The 21791-nt window shown below is 44.7% G+C and overlaps 1 protein-coding gene across 4 annotated transcripts in view; it reads right to left on the bottom strand.

Moving 5' to 3' along the window:
- Wwp2 (WW domain containing E3 ubiquitin protein ligase 2) overlaps positions 1-21791 on the bottom strand; it is a 118305-nt gene that overhangs the window by 47987 nt on the left and 48527 nt on the right. For all 4 annotated transcript variants that reach the window (XM_041650062.1, XM_041650064.1, XM_041650063.1 and 1 more), the window contains one exon: positions 5035-5156. In XM_041650062.1, coding sequence (XP_041505996.1) covers positions 5035-5156 — 122 coding nt within the window. The remainder of the gene's footprint in view (positions 1-5034; positions 5157-21791) is intronic.

The following is a 21791-nucleotide window of genomic DNA, read 5'->3' as shown; positions in this document are numbered from 1 at the left end:
TAACAATGAATCTTTATGCAAAAGGAAAAAATAAAGTTATATAATAATAAAGGGGAAAGGTGAACAAACCATACCTCCATGCCTGATTAGTGGTAAGATTAAAGTCTTAATCAGCTTAAGTAGACAACACATGCCTCTAAAAGTTGAAAGTCTAAAACTTGTTTTTGAAAAATTTATGAACTTTCAAAGAGGAAAAAGTAACAAGGCAGAGCTAGCCCTTTCAGAATTAAAGATATGATATGCCAGGGCTGGAGAGATGGCTCAGGGGTTAAGAGTACTGGCACCTCTTCCAGATGACCCAGGTTCAATTCCCAGTAACCACACGGCTCACAACCATCTGTAACTCCAGTCCCAGGGCATCTGACTCCTGTCAGACAGTCACATGGTGACAAACTCATGCAGGCAAAGCACATACACACATGAAATAAAAAAATTTAAAAATATTATCCCAATATTCAAAATAAGTGGGACTTACTCAAAACAAGAAAAAATCCTCACAGTATAAAAGACAGTGGGAAGTGCTCTGCTTGGAGGAGAAGCCACAGCGGAAGCTGCCTGACTGACACGGTGAGCACAGGGCTCCAACACAGAAGAAATTACTCTAGGGCTGGGTAGCTCAGAGACACAGTGTGTACACAGCATGCTTAAGGCCAGAAGTTCAATCCCCAACATCAAAACAGCAAAATAAAATTAAAAAAAAAATAGCAAGAATAAACCACGAGGTAGAACTTAACCTTGACAGCATAAAACCAAAACAGTATTTACAACTTTGTGAGAGCTTTATCAGCCTTGAACACATCAGCAATCCTCTCTTAAAAGGAAACTGATCTCATTTTTAAAAATTCACATCCATTGACCCAAGAATTACACTAAAGAAAAACCCCTGTGTATATAGGATCAGCTACTCATGGCCCCGCGGGATAGCCAGAGCCCAGGAATTCAAGGCCAGTGTACTCAACACAGCTAGAACTGCTTCTTAAAAAAATGTTTTCAGGTTTCCCCAGAACAAAGCTGTCTGCAAAGAGGGACACGTGCCAGTGGAGGTGGTGCAGACTGTAGTCGCAGCCCTTTCAACCCTTTCACAGAGGCAGAAGGAGTTCAAGGCCAGCCTGGTGAACACAGTCTTTCAAGCTAGCTACTCTTGTCTCCAAAACAAAACAAAACAAAACAAAAGATAGAGGACTACATCAGAGTTAAGGAAGATGATGGATGGCTATTAACTACACTAGAATTTATTATTTTAATTTGAGTTTTTGAGATAGGGTCTCATAGTCCCAGCTTCCCTTGAGTTCAGTTTATGCGGGGATAGGGATTGAACCCAGAGCTCAGGCAAGCTAGGCAAGCACTCTACCAACTACAGATAAGCTCCATTCCATTATGAAAACCACTTTTCAGAAGGAAACAATGGGGCTGGAAAGAGGGAATGGCTCAGTAGTTAGGAGTTCTGGGGTTTCCCCTAATGTCTTTTACACTCATAAATACAATCCACAGCCAACAGGAGACTGTTAAATCAATCCTGCTGTCTGTGAAAACTCCAATAGGAGGCACAGCTAGCTACTTTTTCAGAGGACCAGAGCTCAGTTCCCAGCATCCGCAGCAAGCTCACAATCACCAATAACTAACTCTGGATCCAGAAGACCTGACACTTTTTTCTGGCCTGCTTGGGAACTCCCACACATGTGTGCATACAGAAAAATGCACATGCCATTAATAAAAATAATCCTCTAAAAAGTAAACAAAAAGACCACACAGATAAATGGAAACATGGATTAAAAAAATAATGAAACAAAAACAAATATCTATGCCTCATCATTACATTATTCATACAGATAAAAACTATGTGCTAGGTGCCATGCCTTATACTCTGTATAAATTTTATCTGGCTTATTCCTTATAACACCATGCAAGATACACACTCTGGCCCTAATTTTACAAATGAGGAAACAAAGCCCCAGCAAGTAAGTCACTGAGTGTTAAACATATACTATGTACAGGGAGCCTCGGTCCCACCAAGCCTGTATAACCACTGAGCACGGAAATCACATTAAAGGGAGCTGTAACAGATGAAAATTTTTGGTGAAGTTTTCAACAACAACAAAAAAAATCAGACAGTAAATCCCTGTGCACACAGTCAATGATGTGCTATGCCATCAGTCTACTTCTCAGCCCCAGCACTTTCAAAACTTAGAAACATGGCATTCATAGAGACAGTCTTCCAGTTACTTTCATTTTACAAAAATGGGTATTGCACATTTGTGATGATGTGAAAAAGACAGCTGAGACTGGGCTCTGGTTTTGCCCTTAATGTCTTTTATAAGCATAAATACGGTACACAGGCAATAGGGAGCTGTTAAATTAATCTTGCATGCCCGTGAAAATGACAGCAGGAGACACAACTCCTATAGTGCCATCCTGGAAGTGGTCCTCACAGACCTAACATGGAGGGATGGAGACATCCTCATACACATCCTACACTGCCAAGAGGTGTGTGGCGGGGGCTCTGTCTGCCCACCCTAGTAACAGTTCTAGCTCTCTCTTTTCTTATAGTCCAGGCTGCCTGTGAGGTCAAGAAGAAATGTCATCATTGCAAAAAGGCAGAGGCAGAGGCCAAGGCCTTTGTGTTTTAGTAGGCAGGAGCTGCCCTTTGAAGCTGGGTTTTAGGAATGGTTTGGGCATTCAGATGCACTACTACCATAAAACATGCCCAAGGTTGTCTAGACTTAGACACATGTGGCTTTTAAAAGACATGGCTGGAACCTACCTCACAAACTAGAATACAATGTTCTAGAGATAAAAACCAGAAGCAAAGGTACCTAAAACTAAATATAAAGCAAATAAAAACCTACTGATATCCCAGAAGAGCTGAAGTTAAATGCTCATATTGCTCTTGCAGAGGACCTGGGTTCAATTCCCAGCAGTTATACCAGGAAGTTTACAATCACCTGTAACTCCACCTCCGGGGGGAATCTGATGCCTCTGATCTCTGAGGGCGCCTGCACTCATGAATATACCCACACAAGGACAGAAGGATAAAGTGACTGGTGCCCGGTCACTGCACCAGGAGACTGCCTCATGTGTCACCTGGATAGTGTATAAAAGGATTTTAGGGTGACATGGCTTGTGCCCAGCAGGGCTACTGCAAGCTTCTCTACGAACAAATGTTTGCTAAGAAGAGCATGTTTGCGGCTGCTCAGAGAGCTGCACGCGGCTCTATGGAACAGTCCATAGTCACTTGCTAGCCATCCCTTCATGCAGATGGGAAGGATGTGGTAGCTAGACCTGAAGCACTGGGTAGGTTGAGACAGCATCTGCTGGGACTTCACACCTGCAGTGACCTCATCCAAGAGGTTACAGGAAGCTGCTTAACTCATTTCTTTCAGGCATGTCCCCAAATCCAGGAAGTCAAGTCATGTCCCAGGCTTGTCACTTTACCCTACCATTCCTGTACACAGTGAGATAACCAGGCAACATTCGCCACAGAGGGGCCCTGAAGCCCCACATGCTGCTTCCAGAGAACTGAAATCCATGACAGAGCACTTAACTAGAGTGCTACTCAGTGTCACACACAGGCCAATAATACTGTCACAACAACAAACATGCTACTGTGTCTTTACGTCACACCTCTGCATTCCCAAACAGCATCTATAAAGGTCATTTCTGTGTCACTCTCGATTGGAATTACTCACTCCTATCTACAGTCTATGGAAGCAAACGTCCACATCCCCTCTACTGGCTCCAAACAAAAACAGACAAACAAATGACCTGTTGTCACTAAAGATTTAACAGTCCTCAGGAACTCCAGAAAATGAATGTCTGCCTGACACTGTCTCAATGAGACAGAAATAGGATGAAAATGATTCATTTACTTTGTAGCAGGCTTTTCCTTCCTGAGCACAGGGAAACAGTCAAATGCAGAAAAGTTCCTGGGTGTGGAAGGACCAAGTGTCTCTTCTCTTACGGTGTTGATGCTGGAATGGTGACAGCAGTACCTAGTGGGGACTTAACACTTGTCAGCATCTCGACCCCTGGGAATGCTGTCATCTTCTCCCCCTCAGCTCTTAGGGCAAACTCAGTCTTGTCTTTTTTCCTAGTTGATAAACTCCCTAAATAGGAAATTTCTTTTCTTCAGATATGTCAGGGATAAATAAGATACCTAAGGCTGAGGGTAGTAGCCCTCCCCTTTGATGCTAGCACTTGGGGGAGTAGTAGGCATATCTCTATGAGTCTGAGGCTAGTTTGGTCTACACCAGGAGTTTCAGGACAGCCAGTGATACAAAATGAGACCCTGTCTCAAAAAACAACACAGCAGGACATGGTTCAGTGGTTAAGTGTTCTTAGAGAAGATTGGGGTTCAGATCTCAGCACCCACAGTGAGTGTCTCATAACTGCTGTAACTCTAGTTTGAGGGAATATGTCACCCCCTTCAGGACTCCAAGAGCACCTGTATGCACGTGGTGCACATAGGAACCCCCAGTCATAGATACACATAAAAACTAAACTAAATAAATCTATTTTAAATTCACATAAAACCCAATGTTGATAAGAAAGTAATAAAAAGCATACTTTTAAAAATATTCTCCACAAAGAATATGTTGTTTTTCATTTTTATTTTCTGAGACAGAATCTCATGTATCCCAGGCTGGCCTTGAACTTGTCATGTAGCCAAAGATAACTTTTAACTTCTGATCCTCCTACCTCTCTCTACCTCTCAAGGACTGGAATCCTAAACATGCATACTTAAGCCAGTTTTATAAGGTGCTGAAGACTGAACCCAGGTCTGCCTCATGCACGCTAGATAGATATTCTACCAAATGAGCTATATCCCCAGGCCCAAAGGAGTACTTTGGACATGCATGGGAACAGGGAGAATCATCCTGGCTGTCCAGAAGCCAGAGGTCAAAGCAGATGGGTCAATGGGATAAGTAATGGGCTCAATTCACACACTTCACTATATTCTGGCACAGCCCTGAGTGTACACAGGACAGGCAAGGACCTCCTTCTTAGTCCAGGCTAATGTTGGGTGTCATCACTCACCTGTGCCATTGGCTAAGCCACTGTTGCTGGGGTTCTTCACGGGTTGGCGGTGCCGGTTTCTAGCACCAGGGCTTTGGTCACTTGTTGCTGTTCTGGCTGAGCCACCTGAATGTCTGTGCGTTCTGGGGGTTGAGAGCAGAAAGCAGACCGACATAAGTCACTGTGAGAAAGGGAGCCGCTTCCCCGCTCCCGCTCCCGCTCCCGCTATTTGTTAGCAACAAGCCCTGTAGTCACTTCAGCTTTGCACTCAACAGCAGCTGGCGCCCAGCGGAGACCCAGGGAAGCTTCCTTCTTGGTAAAAGCCCAAAGGCAGCTTTGTGCAAACTTTTCCACTTGAAGTAAACAAATCTGGAGCAAATCACCCCACATCTGAAATAACTGGCAAAATACCCTGGGACCATCACATTATTTTTATTGGGCTTAAATGTTAGAAATAAACAAGAATCTCTGGACAGACAGAAGATGATCTATTTCTCCCATTAGGTAAAAGGAGCCCCCAAACTTATGCAAATCAATTTTCTCTATAGCTGGAAAGATAATTAAGCAGCATGAGCCAGTGCATATGATAGGACACCACACTAGAGATAAGGGCTCATCAGCTCTTCAAGCAAGTGAAAACCAACACAGAAATGTGACGTGGGATTCTTCTCTGTGTACTGCGAATATGCTTTATTCCCATTGGTTAATAAAAAAGTTGCTTTGGCCTAAGACAGGGCAGAATAAAGCCAGGTGGAAAATCCAAACAGAGATATATAGAGAGTAGGCAGAGTCAGGGAGATGCCATGTAGCTGCCCAAAAAAGAAAGACTCTAGAAACTTACTGGTAGGCCACAGCCTTGTGGTGGTATACAGATTACTAGGATGGGTTAATTTAAGATATAAGAGCTAGCTAGAAAGACACCTAAGTTGTTGGCCAAACAGTGTTGTAATTAATATAGTTTCTGTGTAATTATTCAGGTCTGGGCAGCCAGGAAATGAGTGAGATGTCTCCATTTACAAAAACGAAGAGATATAGCTGAAGAAGCAGTCTGACATTTTCTCAGAGCACAAAGCAGTGATGAAAAATGTGTTTTCAAGTTTCTTTTGTAGTGTTCCTCCACTCGACTCGGTGAAAACACCTAAGCCTCCCTGCCTTTGACTTGGCTCTTTCACCAGCAGACACTGGTATGCCACAGCTCACTATTTAATTTACAATGACTAGATGGCTTAAACATCATCAAAAGACAAGCCTGGTTCTTCCCAGGCCCGGAACCAAAGGCTAAGAGAACAACTTAGACTACAGGGATGGGGCAGAACAACCAGCAACAAGAGAACTGAGTACTGTGACCCAGAGGAACACCACCGGGAGCCGGGCATTATTTTAATGGCCATCGCACTTAGCGTGGCCACTCTGACCGAGAGCGGCTCTGTGACCTCCATTTATAGGTATGTAAATCAACAACAGGAAGTTCTACAGAGTGCATTCTCACACAGCCTCCTCCTCCTTGGCTGGAGGACATGGTGGAATGGATGGACCATTGCTGACTTTCTCTGGAGCTACTTTCCCCCAGTTACTGGGAAAGTGGCAAGACTTGATCTCTAACGGAGTTCCTTGTTGGGAGGAACCCACCAGAGTCCCCTTGCTACTGAGAGCATCTCTCCAGCAGGTGGGACAGGCCTGCAGCACAACGAACAGTTGGTTTTGTGGGGTCAGAAACCATCCTACCACCTTCTTTCTCAGTAACAGATTCTTTAAAAACAAAAACACGGTTTCTCTGTATAGCCCTGGCTGTCCTAGAGCTTGCTCTGTTCTGGCCTTGAACTCAGAGATTCACCTGCTTCTGCTGCCTGAGTGCTAGGATGTTTACCATGTGCCACCATGCCCAGCTTTCAGTAACAGATTCTGTGACAAGATGGACATAAGCCATAACACTAATGGTGATTATCTTGGGAGCTGGGAATAAGGATACTTTGTTTTTATTGTTTGTGTTCTTAGATTTTTCTAGTTTTCTTCTCTGCACTTGTACACTTCTGGTAGGAAAAAGAACCCATGAAAGTTTTTAGAAGAGAAGCAGCAGTTGTTCTTGGGATAGTGTGTGTGTGTGTGTGTGTGTGTGTGTGTGTGTGTGTGAACTAGGCATGGTAGCATACGTCAGTGAAGCCAGTACTTGGGAAGCTGAGTCAGGAGGATTGCTGAGGTTTTGAAGACAGCCTTGGTTAGACAGCAGGTACAACATCAAGGACTATATAATGAGATTTTATCTTTAAAAAAAAAAAAAACTAGTAACGGTAACACACACTTTTGAGCCCAGCACTCAAGAGACAGAGGCAGGCAGATTTCTATGAATTCAAAGCCAGCCTGATCTACAAAGTGAGTTTCAGGCAAGCCAAGACTACCAAGCAAGACCTTGCCTCAAAAATAAAACAAAACAAACAAAATACAGTGAAAGTGAGGGAGAATGAGAGAGACCCCAGCTCTAGCAGCCTCTGGGTCCACACTACCTACAGATGGTGCAGCTGTTGAAAGCTGAGGGAGGGTTCGGTTTAGCTTTCCCATGCCATCTTATTTTTCCTTGCACTAATTTCATAAACCAAAGTTGTCAACCATACCTCAGTCAAAGAAAAGGATTCCAAAACCCCTACTTTGTGGGAAGAAATACTACTCTGAAACCTTCACCACAGCCCCTCATCAAAAGCAGAAAGCAGACCCCAGCTCCAGAGGGAAAGGCAGCGTTCAGCTACTGCCCAGCACAGCTCGGGGTGATCAGCTACTGCCCAGCACAGCCCAGTGTATGCATGTGTTGAGGGCAGAGAGCTTGAGCGGTGAAACTGGTTAATAAAGGTTTATTCCAACCAAAAATCTCCTTATAAGGACAAAAACAGGCCTCCTAGGTTTGGAACCTACAGCTTTCGGGGTAGGGCCTCTGTCCCTCAGGGAGCAGAAGCAGAAACACAGGCTTTGACAAATCCTGTCTTCCAACTTCCTCCTTGTCACTCTGTAGAGTAGCTGGACGTGGACAACAGGGTGGGGCTCACTGTTCTCCTGGCTCCTCCCCACCTCTCTTCCACGAAAGGCCATGTGGTCAGAGTTGAGAAGAAATACTTTCAGAAATGTTTGACCACTAATGATAGCAGCTTACCCTGAATGACAGGCTGGAGCAGGGCCTGGATTAGCCCATAAACCAGGGGCAGCTGGGAGCACTTTGCATGAATTGCTGCCTCCCTGCCAGGGGTGGGGGGATGGAGAGATGCCACCACCTCCCCCAGACATGAAACACACAGGCACTTGGGTGCTCTCTCTACCTCTTCTCTCTCTTTTTCCCTCCACCTTCCTCTCCCTTTTCTTACTCTTGTATTAACTTTAAAGTAAGACCTTCTCAAAGAAGACAAGGCCTCATTAATTGAGGGGAATCTCTTCAGCAGTTTCCTCTCCTGGCTTGCTCACTCAACCCTTAAAAGATGCGACTGTGTAGTGATTACAAACTGGCCCATTCGCTGAAACCACAGGCCAAAATAGCGCTAGGACAAACTCAAGGCAATGGGAGGAGATGAGCTGTCCTCTGCCACAGACAGCCTGGCTTCAGTCTGCCAATGACTTCAGCCTTGGGTCCATCCCCCTCCGCACTGTGGGGACAAGGAGGTTCTGTGAAGCCCTTCAGGCAGTGAGGAGAGGGCTGAACCACCAGGCCAGTTAGGCCAACTCCATAATGGTTTCAAGTTGCCTAGTTACGAAACTTAGCGCTGTTAGTCCTTCCTTGGACATTGGTAATGTCCTTACCTCAGTTCCTCCCTCAGAAACTGAAACCACCAAAGAACGCCAGTCAAGCCCAAGTTTAGGATTCTCTCCACACTCCTTGAAGTGGTTCTGAAGCAGAAGAGGTCTCAGGCAACAGCTCTTGGCTCTTCATCTCAATCCTGAAACTTTGTCTGCACCCTGACTACAACATCTTGGGTGCCTCACCCTTCATGTTGCTCACTGAACTGTATTCAACCATTACTTCTGATGGCCAGTCCCTGTTCTGGAACAAAATAGTCCCTGATCCCCAAGGAGCTGACACCATGGCAAAATACAGTGACCTATAGTCACTTGCTCCAACACATGTGCATATCCATAATGCTATTGTGACAAACTGCTCTTCCAAAGACATTGTCAAAAATGAAAAGCTACTGGAGAGGTGGCTTGGTAATTAAGAGCACCAGCGGCTCCTCCAGAGGCCCCAGGTTTGATTCCCCAATACTGACATGGTGGTTCACAACTGACTATGGCTCTAGTCCCTGGGGACCTGACAGCCTCTTCTGGCCTCCTTCGCTGGGCACCAGGCACACATATAGTACACAGACAGACATGCAGGCACTCGTACATACACATTAAATAAATAACTATTAACCAGATAAGAAATTCTTTGAAAAGAATGAAAAGATGGGCTGGCAAGCTAGCTCAGCAGATAAAGCACTTACTCTGCAAGCCTGCTAACCTGAGCCGACTCCCCAGAACCCATGCAAAAGTGAAAGAGAGAACCAAGTTATCGTCTGACCTCCACACTCGAGACCCCAGCACACACATGCATACAGGCACATGCACACACACAAACATACAATAAATATTTTTTAAAGGAATTGTACTGGAGAGATAGCTCAGCAGTTAACAGCACTTGCTGCTCTTCCAGAGGAGCCGAGTTCAGTTCCTAGTACTATCTATCAGTCTGCTCACAAATGTCTCTAACTCCAGCTCCAGGAGCTCTGATGCCTCTGGCCTCCACCAGCACCTGCACTCATTATATACACAACCACATGTAAAATACACACCTCACATAATTGAAAAATAAGTCTCAAACATTAAATTAAGCTAGGCAGTGGTGGCACACACCTTAGTCCCAGCACTTGGGAGGGAGAGGCAGGCAGACCTCTGTGAGTTTGAGGCCAGTCTAGACTACAAAGCAACTTCTAGGACAGTCAGGGCTATCCAGAGAAACCCTGTCTCAATAACAAAACAAAACTAAAAAACCAACAAAAACCACCCACTAAATTAGAAAAGATAGTCCACAGACTGCAAATACAGAACTACAAAAGGGTTTCTCTATAGAACACATAAAGTCTCAAACTCAACAATAAGATAACCCAATATTTTAAAACAAAAAAGGTGTGAGCAGATCCTTCATCAAAGATCTGCAGACAATAATGAACGCCAGCATGGTAACCAGCATCTTGAGTTCTTAGGAGATGCAAACTAAAACTACAACAAGCTATTTTTGTTGTTCCATTGTGGTTTGTGCTTTATGTTTTTATTTTGAGACAGAGTCTTACTTTGTAGATCAGGCTAACCTCAAACACAAAGATCAACTGCTTCTGCCTCCCAAGTACTTGGATTAAAGGCATTCCCAGCTTACTTTGTAACTTAAAAATCCTAATAATAATAATTTGTATATTTCAGCCACTGCAGAACTACCTCGCTTACTGAGAAGAAATAAAAGTATGCACACATCTTAGAGGGCTGGTAACTTGCAGTGAGAGAATACCACACATTTATATAGACAGCCTTGATAGGATTGTGACTTAGGCAAAGCCCAAGACCAACAAACATCCCTGTGTTAGTCGGTGTGGAGACTCCTGAAAGCCCAGTGTCGGCTGAACTGCAGACGCCAAGCACACAGCTCATCTTAGGAAGAGACCCAAAGTTCATTGACCTCAGGTCTGCCCATTGGTGCAGGAAAGAGAAGTTTAAGGAGCTAACAACTGATGGCTCTCCTCCAACTTAACAGAACACGCACAAACACTAAAACGTCCTAATAAATGTGTCAAATCTGTGTGATCAGAATCAATACTTGTCTGAGAGCACTAGAATCAAAAGGGTACCTGCTCACCATACTGTCCTCACCTCAGACTCTTAGCTGGCCATTGTCTTTTAATAGCAGCATGGGAAAAAAAAATTAAATGGAGCTGGCCCAGTTTCCAGTAAGACAGAATCAGCAAGAAATGGGCACTTAAAATAGAAGTAGAGAAGAAACAGAAAGAAGGGAGGGACGGAGGGAGGGATGGAGCAGGGAGGGAGGCAATCGGTGATGGGGAAACAAGCATCCCCGCCACACTAAAAGGCAGGCCTACTCATATTCTTCTCAAAGCTCCTCACCCAAGCACAGATTTAGAAAAAGAAGAAGGAAATGGAGGTGAAGGGAGAGGTGACCGGAGAACGGCACAATCACAGCTAAAATGAGCCCATCTGAGTCATTCCCAGGGTAATTTATGGCTCCATTCTACACCCCATTCTAAGCTGCCAGCCTCAGAGATGACTGGGAAGGTAGAGAGCACAGCACGGCCAAGTTCATTCTCAACTACAGTGAGACAAATGCCTGACTTCCGCTCAACTGGAGGGGACGCAATCCTCTCAAAGAGTGCTACTTTCTTGGACAAAGTTCATCCTAGGAGAGAATTAATTGTCCCACATTAATGATCAGCAAACTCTAACACTGTCAAACTTGCGAGGCAGATCAAGTTTAGTGAGGAAGTATGTAACCGACTCAGCACAGCAGTGGAAGACACAGCAGGACTCCCGGGACAGGCACAGCAGACTGTTGAGCCTGTAGAACCTGTACTGCAAGGGCATGGGATACTCCTACAGGAACAGTTCTGTGCGCCATCAACCTCCACTAACACAGAAGAGGAAACTGCAGGGGGCTGGCCTGCAAGGAGGGTAGGAAGGAACACCAATGTGTCTATCCAATCCCCCATTCTTCCTACTGAAGTGGGTGTATCTCAACCCGGCCTCCTACTGCCTTCCAGGCTGACAGCTCTAATCCTGAACTGACCACTGACCAGGCCCTAGTATTGCGCTCTATCCAAGGGGTTCTATCTCCACAGATTCAACAAACTGAGGATCAAAAAGAACTGGGGGTATGGGAGTGGCAGCTGTACTGAAATGCAGATAGACTTTATTTTCTGGCATTATTCCCTAAATCATGTACATGGTCTTTAATGGGTATGTGTAGAAGGTAGAGGGGAAGACTTAGGTAGGTTACATAGCAAATGCTACACCACTTTACCTGTGTGATTTGAGTGTCCATAGATCCTAGAGTCTACGGAGGATCAGGAAACCTGGGGACACTGTGTTCTTTCTAAATGTTCTGACACAACAAGTCATCAAGGTAGATGTGTAGCAGGAGGGAGAGAGGGAAGGAAATGTTCAGAGGACATTCCTCCAGCTGCTGCTATGCCCGCCTATACCCTCATCACATCCTGTTCTCACCACTGTGGTACTCTGATGTTCAAGCTTGTATTTGTTTTCTTGACTGTTAAATTTAACATCTGTCTTCAATAAGGTCCATGAAAGGTCCATATCTGTTTTGTTGGCACTGCATACCCAAGCATCTAATCTGACTTCGTAGGAGGCGTGTAAGAATAGCTGAATGAATGAGAACAGTAGGGGACTGGTCCAGAAACATTCTCAGGCCTGTAACTGCATACTTGTAGACATTAGCGAATATTGAAATTTACCCATAAGGCAGATTGAGGTGTGAAGATCACTGAGACCAGGGGTCAGATGCTAGTAAAACTCCAGTGCACATGGGGAGGGGGAAGCTTTTATACCTAAGGCCTAAAATGTCACATTGCCACAAAGGTCTCCCTAAACAGTATGTGAAATGGTTTAGTATCATAACTTACCTCATCTGACTCCTACTGTGCCCACATCAACTCCATACCCTGGTGTGGTGTGGCAGTTTTTTCTAACAGTCATTTTCAAGCAAAGACTAGCACATGATCAAAAAACAAGAACCGAGAAACTTACTATGGGAGGCCCAATTTCTAAAACGACCTCTGCTCTCCTCTCAAAGATCCCTTACCCTGATGCCTAAAACCCACGAGTGTAGCATCACCCACTGTAAGTGAACTACACCAGAAGCAGAGACAGGTTCACATCTTTCCACAGTGCCAGCCATGTCAGTTCTGCCAACTGGATTTCACCAATTCTTGATTTCACTTGATACTGTAGCCATTCACGACTGCAAGCAATTTTATTCCAATCTTTTTTTTTAAGATTTGTTTATTTACTATGTATTACAGTATTCTGCCCGCACTTATGCCTGCAGACCAGAAGAGGGCACCAGATCTCATTACAGATGGTTGTGAGCCACCATGTGGCTGCTGGGAATTGAACTCAGGACCTTTGGAAGAGCAGGCAATGCTCTTAACCACCGAGCCATCTTTCCAGCCGCCAATCTTAATTATAAATATTAACTCTCCAATCACATATCACGTTTTCACAGCGCTCTCTCTCTCTCTCTCTCTCTCTCTCTCTCTCTCTCTCTCTCTCTCTCTCTGTGTGTGTATGTGTGTGTGTTAGCTACATATGATTAGGAAAGGCCTCGTGAAGGAGACTACAGGGTTCAAGAGAGATCCACTGAAGGCTGAGAGATGCTAAGGGCACAATGGAAAGCTCCGTAGGGAGACTAGATAAGAGGTTTCGAAGCACAGGTCGGGAGGCAGGCAGTCTGAAGTGGGTTGTGTCAGAACAGAAGAAACAGCAACTGATCTGTGTCAAGGCGGAGCCCCTTCACGGTGTCATTTTCCTGAAGAGGCTCACAGCAAGCACTCAGTTGACATGAAATCAGCCAGCATAGATAAGGAGGTAGCATGCTACCCAGCTCTCTGACTAACTTTGATATTCATAGTGCTAATAGTTTGTGTAAGTTATCTGTCTTTGTCTCACAAGTAGTAATTGTTTCTTGTTTTTTATACAAACATGATGTAGAGCCATTCCACCTTAGCTTTTGGACTCAATATTGAGCAACCTTTTCTCTTATAAAAAGAAGAAACTCAAAGCCTCCATCTCCAAGCAAAGTGCTTTCTCTAGCAAGTGGCAGAAGAGAAAATCAGAGAGTCAGAGATCCTGAGAGCTGACATGTCATTCCTGGCATAAGGACAGGAGCCAAGTGGGAGACTGCAAAGGTACCACTTCTCAGACATACAGCTGGGTAGTAACATCAGCACAATCCTTGCACAGTGTCCCATCTCACCCTCTTCCTTTAGGGCATCTCTCTGGAATCCCCTGCCCATCACCACGGGACAGCAGGGCAGGAACTGCATCCTTTGTGGGGCACAGGCTTTCAAGGTCCAAAAGGCACTCGAGAATTTGGACAACTACATATGAGATTTGGCTGTTCTTTACACATTCTTTCCTGAAACCAGCCTTGGCTCATGGCCACTCATCTCTGAGTCTAGGATCAGTCTTAAAAGTTGTGGGGTTCTCGCCAGGCGGTGGTGGCGCACGCCTTTAATCCCAGCACTCAGGAGGCAGAGGCAGGCAGATCTCTGTGAGTTCAAGACCAGCCTGGTCTACAAGAGCTAGTTCCAGGGAGACAGGCTCCAAAACCACAGAGAAACCCTGTCTCAAAAAACCAAACAAAAAAGTTGTGGGGTTCTGAAAAGAATAGTCCATGAGAACAGTTCAATATGGAAAGATCAAGCACAGGAGAAAGGCAGCAGATGAAACAGGAGAGGGTGGGCTGGGAGATCCCCACATGCGTGAAAAGGAGTCAGACTGGGAAAGGACCAGCTCCCCTCCACCCATGCTCCTGAACCATGCCCTCACACCTCAGAGCTGGGGGCACAGGAATGTAAACCAGTAGGCAAGACCCACCCTGAAGTCCTGGCAAACGAAGCCCAGAAACACAAAGGCTCTTTGAGTTGAGCAAACACTGAGTGAGCTGCTGCTACGTGCAGCAAGGCACTACCCCAGGCTCCAGAGGGACAGAGACGAATGAGGTGTGCACTACCCTGATGTGGCGCTCAGTCTAGAGTCTCAGTTCACTCTCTCGGCATATCTCCTCCTGTAAGAAAACCAACAGACTACGGAAGAAGAAGGAATTCCTTTGACTCTCTAGTTCAGTTCTCTAAGAATAAAGGAAACTATTATGATTTAATTGAAAATAAAACTTGCGGGGGGAGGGCTGGGACTAAGGCAGTGGAAGTGTGCTTAGGCACACTCCACCAAGGGCGCAGTCTGAGTTCAGCACACAAACAGAAGTTTTAAAGACAAAAATGGCAAAGACCTTTAATGGGCCAGTGAAATGTACAGGCATCTGCTGCCATGCCCAAGGGCCTGAGCTCAATCTCTGGAACCCATGTTGTTGGAAGGAGAGAACTGACTCCGGCAAGTTGTCTGACCTCCATACTCACACCATGTACACACATACAGACACACACATTTATACACATGAACACACACATATATACATATACACATACTATACACATACACATGGATGGAAAACCATTTTAAAAGAGAAACAAAATAATAATAATAACAAGTATTAGTACCACATCCTACTTTGGATCTTCACTGATTTTTCTTTTTCCCTTTGTTATTAAAATATGTCTCCTTCAAAGGCCATTTGCAAGCACACAAAGTATATCCAATGCACAGAAATGCTACAAGTCTTCAAAAAGCCAAACAGAAAATACGCACACAGGGAGTGTATACAGGGCAATTCTGTGATATCTAGTTATCAAGCGATGAGTGAGCCAGAAACATCTTCGACTCACTGAGATTCTTTTTTGTTTGTTTATTTGGGAGGCTTCTTTTAAGAAAGTTCTCTTTTCTTTTTGAAATAGGTTCTCACTACAAGAGCCAGACTGGCTTCGAGTCCACAATCCTCCTGTTTGGACCCCCTAATGGCTAGGATTACTGGGGCCCTCCCTCACACTCCTGCACTCACCTTGGGCTGAACATTCAGGGAAAGTAACAGGCAGACAGACAGAAATTATGAGGCACAAGGATGGAAACAAGTCCAAAAATATCAAGGATCATATGAAGTATAAACAGTCCATGGTCTACAAAGCTACAAACGGTCACATCGATTTCTTGTTTTAAAGCCAGCGGACCCTTTGAAAAGGTTGACCTTAACTGGATGGGGGCATAAAGGTCAAGTCGGGTCTGTGAGATAGCTCTGGAAGTCAAGAGGCTTGCTGTCTTATCCAAGGGCCTCAGTTTGATCCCTGGACCCTACATGGTGGAACAAGAAACCAAGCATGTGACACACACAATAAATAAATGTTTAAAAAACAAGAACAACAACAAACCCAGCTTTTTAAAAAATAAAATAAAACAATGCCAAGTGGATCAAAAAGCAGCTGGAGGTAGACAGCTTCACTAACATTAAACTAGATTAGGAAGAGAAGAAACGGCTCAGCAGTTAAGAGCACTGCAGATCTTGGTTCAGTTCCCAGCACACACATCAGGTAGCGTACACTACCTCTAAACCCAGTAGCAGGAGAGCCAAAGCTCTGGGTTCCACAGGCATCTGCACCCTTGTGGTACATATGAGCTCATGCAGGCACACACATACCATAAATAAAAACATAATTTTAGAAGACATTTCAAATTAAGGAACAATTTATATACAATATAATTTATCCTTTTTACAGGCATCATTTGATGAGTGGTAACTAATGTGACCTGACCACCACCGCAATCCAGACATGGAACATTTCCACTGCCCCCAAATTTCTTTCCCCTGGGTCCCTAGCCACGGCTGACTAGATTTATCTCCGTCATGTGGCCTTTTCTCAAGTGTTATGCAAGTGAAATCATAAAAAATGAAACAGTTTGTGTTTGGCTTGTTATGTTTAACATACTATTTTTAAATGAGTTTCTCCCAAGGTGTCATCATCTTTAAATATGTATATGGCTGTTGGTGCTACAAGTGTGTCTGTGTATCGGCCAGAAGAGAGCATCACATTCCCTGGAACTGGAGGGGCAGACAGTTGTGAACCTACTGCTCAAGCCAAATAACTTTTAGGAGAGAAAGTATTAAAGAGAAAGAAGCGGCTGGGGATGGAGCTCAGTGGTAGAGCTTGCCCAGCAAGTCAGAGGGCCTGGGCTTCATCCCCACAGGCACACACCTACCCACCAAAAGACAGACACACAACTCCCACACCCTCCCCAGCTCACACTTCAATGTTCAGTCCCTAAGCCCTAAGCCTCCTCAGATCTGAACTCAAAGGTCACCTTCCCACGATGCCTCTCTTCAACGGCCTATTTTAAATCTGTCCTCCACTTGAACTTTTGAGGAGAGACAAGATGACAAGGTCTTGCTAGGTACTCACAAAGGCCTTGCCCTCCCAGGCACTGCAGTTGTAGGCATATGCTACCACAGTATTTAAAATAATAAAGTTCAATGAAATTAGAAGAAAAGAAAAAAATGCTCCGAGATTCCCTTAGAATCTGAGAATCTGAGGCATGGTATGTGTACGGAAAGGACGAAGTCACGGTATTACAAGGCAGGTGTAGCATCGACAGGATGCTGGAGGCAGATGCCAGAGTGAGGCAAATTAGTAAATAAATAGAAAGTAAAGATGGGAGGCACAGGAATACCGAAACCAGTATCTCTGCTAAATTTCTAATAAGGGTGCATGACTTCATGAAACTGTAAAGCAGTACAAATTCTAGGGTTTAGTTCAATAGCTCTCTTTATCTACTACAAAATGGAGAAAGTCCCAAATATAGAACTGCTTTAGCATTTGAAAGGAGTCACTCTATGTAGGCTAGTAAGTTGGTCATCACAAAGACAGTCACTAAGCCAAACCCCAAATTACCACCTCCATTACCCATTCATGCTTCGCAGGGAGCAATGCAGCCAACAGAGCACCGGAGGACAAGTCTGACCTCACCACAGCACAGCACAGCACAGCTACCGACACAGCTGCCTGAACGGGTGCTCTTCTTCCCGTGCTCGTCTGCCCAGGGCATTTGCTGTCAGTTCTGCTCTCATCTTTCCACACGTGCCAAGCTGCCCAAGTTTGGACTAAAGAGCCCTTCCTCCGAGACCTGTGCTCTTTTCACTGGCTTCTCTATAGACCTCCCCTTTTAATCACAAATTCTAGATCTGAGAAGTTCTAGAATATCAGTCCTGCATTCTAAATTGTGGTCACCTTTATATTGTCCATGCCCAAGAATACAGTGTTTGGGGCTAGAAAGGTGGCTCAGCAGTTAAGAGCACTGGCTGCTCTTCCAAAAGACCCAGTTTCAATTCCCAGCACCCACATGGCAGCTCACAACTGTCTATAACTTCAGTTCCAGAGAATCTAACACCCTCACACAGACATATATGCAAGCAAAACATCAAAGCTCACAAAATAAAAAAACAAATAAAAATTATATAAAAAAAAAGAAAAAAGAATAGTGTTTGAGTTTGTGTCTCTAAAGTTTGGCTTCTGTTCCTCTTCCTCCTTTCAGAAAGATGATGTTTCCCAAAGTCACGTAGCACTACTGTTCAGGGAGCCTGCCCAGCACCAAAGCCAACACTGCAGGAGATGTGGCACACACCCCTCTCTCTGAAGTTCCTTTTCTCCGTGGATGACACCACAATTCAAGAGCCTAAGAGTCCTCTCTATTCCTCTTCGTCTTCCAATCTCCTCCATGACTATACCTCCTACGTAGCTTGAAGTATCTTTTCTGTCATCTCTAAACTTCCACTGCTCAGGCCCAGTCCTCATTTAATTCTTTTTGGTTTCAAGACAGAGTTTCTCTGTAGCTTTGGAGCCTGTCCTAGAACTAGCTCTTATAGACCAGGCTGGCCTTGAACTCACAGAGATCAGCCTGCCTCTGCCTCCTGAGTGCTGGGATTAAAGGCGCGCTCCACCACTGGCTGGCTCCTCATTTAATTCTTTAAAAATAAAAAATTCTCTTGCTTCTTGGGGCTAGGAGTTGTGGCTGTGGCAGGTATGTGCCAGAGATAAATGAGAACTGAGGCCCACACAGACTCCAGACAAGAAGCAGTTGAAATGGTGGTGTCCAAATGGTCTAAGTTTCTTTTTCAGTCAGAGTTGCATGTCTTCATATGGAGGCTTGCATGTCTAGACTGTGGAGACTTAAAGTCTTAAGAGTCAGCAAGGCAATGGTAGCTTGCATCTTTAATCCCAGCACTCAGGAGGCAGAGGCAGGTGGATCTTGAGTTTAAAGCCACCCTTGTCTACAGAGCAAGTTCCAAGACAGCCAGAGCTACATAGAGAAACAAAAACAACAAAACAAAATCCTAAATCACAAAACAAACAAAAAGGTAAAATGTAAATTTCTACAAGGAAGGGAAATCATTTCAATGGCTTTTGATTTGAGTCTTACATGTCCTATGCCAGACATTTCCTTGTAGCTCCCTCCCCAGGGACTGGAAGACTCCCAGCCTCCCTTCTGGGGAAGTTCTGGTAAAATATAGGCTGCGTCATTGAGAAGCCGATTAACTACAGCTTTGTTCATAGTTAGCAAAATTTAGGATTAACTAAAGCATACTTCAGTTAGCCTGTAGATAAATACAACGTGTTGAATCCAAACAACAATGGAATACTATTCAATATTCAACAGAATTTAACTGTATTCTATGTCAATGAAATTAATATGAAAAAGCTCCACAGTGAACATAATTCTAGAAAAGGAAAACAACCTGAAGACACGTAGAAGAACAGTGCCAGGGTCAGGGAGTGCAGAGGCTACTCTGCACGAGCCTGTAACAGGGGCTATACACCATGAATTTGTCAAAGCCCACAGAATGAACACCACCAAGCCAGAGCCCTAGTATAAACAATGGCTCTGAGAGACAATGTGTCACCTAGGCTCCTCTCTAACCAAGGCTGATTATGGGCTAGGGAAGCACAAGAAAACTGCCGTGCTGCTGCTATTTTAGGCTTTCACAGAAACAAAACAGACAAAAGCAGGTGGCAGCTGGACTCAGGCTGCTAAAGCGATCATCCCCATTAGGGGACATGTCAGCATGACCAAAGGATTCCTGTCCCCCAGTAAGCCAAGCTCTCTTATTTTCCCTGCCTTTGTCCACGCAGAAGACTCTACTTGTAGGGTCACCCTGACCGCCATTTCATTGGGTCAGCAAACTCCTTCAAAGTATCTTTAAATGCCTCACTCTTGCCTGTGTACACACCAGCACCATGGGTGTGTTGGTGTGTATGCTCTAGCACTTGGGTGTGTACACACTAGCACTTGAGCGTGTACACACTGTGGGTACCTAGTGTCCTCCTGCTCCAGAGTCCTTACTATCAAACGCTGTGTCTTTCCACCTTTTCGTTGCCATGACTACCGTGAGCCTGGCTTTCAGTGTGTTCACTGCAGATAGCAGGCTTCCTTACTCTTATATCTACTCAGCTTTCTGAATAGGAATGCACCACCTATTCCTTGGCTCCTTTCCTACAGTGAAAATGCCAAACAGCTAGCTATGAAATAAACAGACACAAAAAAGTAAATGTACAATAATGTCACTTTTATTAGTAGATAATAAGTACATCAATATGCATATTTAGATGGTACTAATCTCCATAATTACTTTTTAAAAATGCTCCAGACTATGCTGCCCATAGTCTCACCTGCTCGGGAGACAGCCTGTAGGTTCCCTGGAATCATGGACTGTGCCTGCTGCCATTGAATGATGAAATGGGTTTACATGTATTCCTTTCTCCTTCCCAGTAGCTCTAATGAGATTACAGGAATATTTTAAGGGAGTAGAAAGGTGCTAAACTCCATTCAGGCCAACAGCGTAACATCTCCAAGTCAGCTTTGATCAGCGCTGTGGAAGAAGGGGTGGCAGTAGCCAGTAATGACTGAATGAGTGGCTCAGAGCCCGAAGGCTCAGGTCCCAGAGTCCCTCTCTCCCTGTCAGCTTTGCTTCCCCATTCTCCCCTGGCCGTCCCAGGGCTTCCCAGCAGACTCACACCCGCCTAAGTTTATTTGTCTTTCTTTTCTGGGATCCGCTGTCTGCAGACACAGCCCATGAGCTATTCAGAGCTCACAGGAGACTTTGGGCTGTGCAGGCTTCCCAGAATACAGTTCTTTTCAATGTTTGGGGGTGGGGTGTTATTAATGCCAAGGCAAGGGAGCTAATAAATCTAAGATGCTTTCGTCATAGCAGAAAAAAAAAAGAAGTGTCACAGAGGGAGACAGAAAACCATTACAAGGAGGTCCTAAAATGGTCCCAGTAAGAACGTCACTGGGGAGGAACATAGCCAAAAGCAGATTTGAACTAACATGAGTTGGAAGGACCTAGGGAAAGTCAAGGCCTTCAGATCTCCATCCCTCACACACACGTGTGAGTATAGTTTGATGCTAGCATGCGTGCCTGACATGCTCAAAGCTCTGGGTTCAGCTCCCAGTATCAGAAAACATTCACATTCACTACTTTCAAAGCCAACAAACATACATATAATAAAGGACAACAAACTGAGCCCACATATCCAGCTTCTTAACCAAGATGCCTTGTAAAGACCTAGTAATGAAAAGCTCCACCAGGCTTGATGACACAGGTCTACAATCCCAATTATTTGGGAGGCTGAGTCTAGTCCCAGCTACAAGAGTGAGTTGAAGGTCAACCTAGACAACTTAGTGAGACTCTATCTCAAAAAATAAAATGAAATGAAAAAAGATGGTGGGAGTACATATAGATCAATAGCAGAGCACCTGCTTGGAATACATAGAACATTTAATTCAATCCCTAACGCTGGAGGGGAAAACAACAACTTTATGAAGCTAAAAGGAAATAAAAGCACATTTCTTTTAAGTTTCATTTTCTCATCTGTGGAAGCTTCATAGCGATTCCAACAAAGCCAGCACTCACATTAGATGGCCTAACGAGGCTGGGCAGGGAGGCTGGGCAGGGAAGGGAGAGTGCACCACATGGACAGTATCACTGGCTAGATTTCCTCCGCCATCACTCACCTCACACACAGAGAGAAAAAGAAAAAAGAAGATCACAGGTGACCAAGAAACAGCAAACCACAAAGGAAATCCAG

The sequence above is a fragment of the Microtus oregoni genome, unplaced genomic scaffold (genome assembly GCF_018167655.1).
Source record: "Microtus oregoni isolate MIOR12 unplaced genomic scaffold, Mior012 000004F_ref0000308, whole genome shotgun sequence".
NCBI classification, from domain to species: Eukaryota; Metazoa; Chordata; class Mammalia; order Rodentia; family Cricetidae; genus Microtus; species Microtus oregoni.
This window is presented reverse-complemented; position numbering and strand designations above follow the sequence as displayed.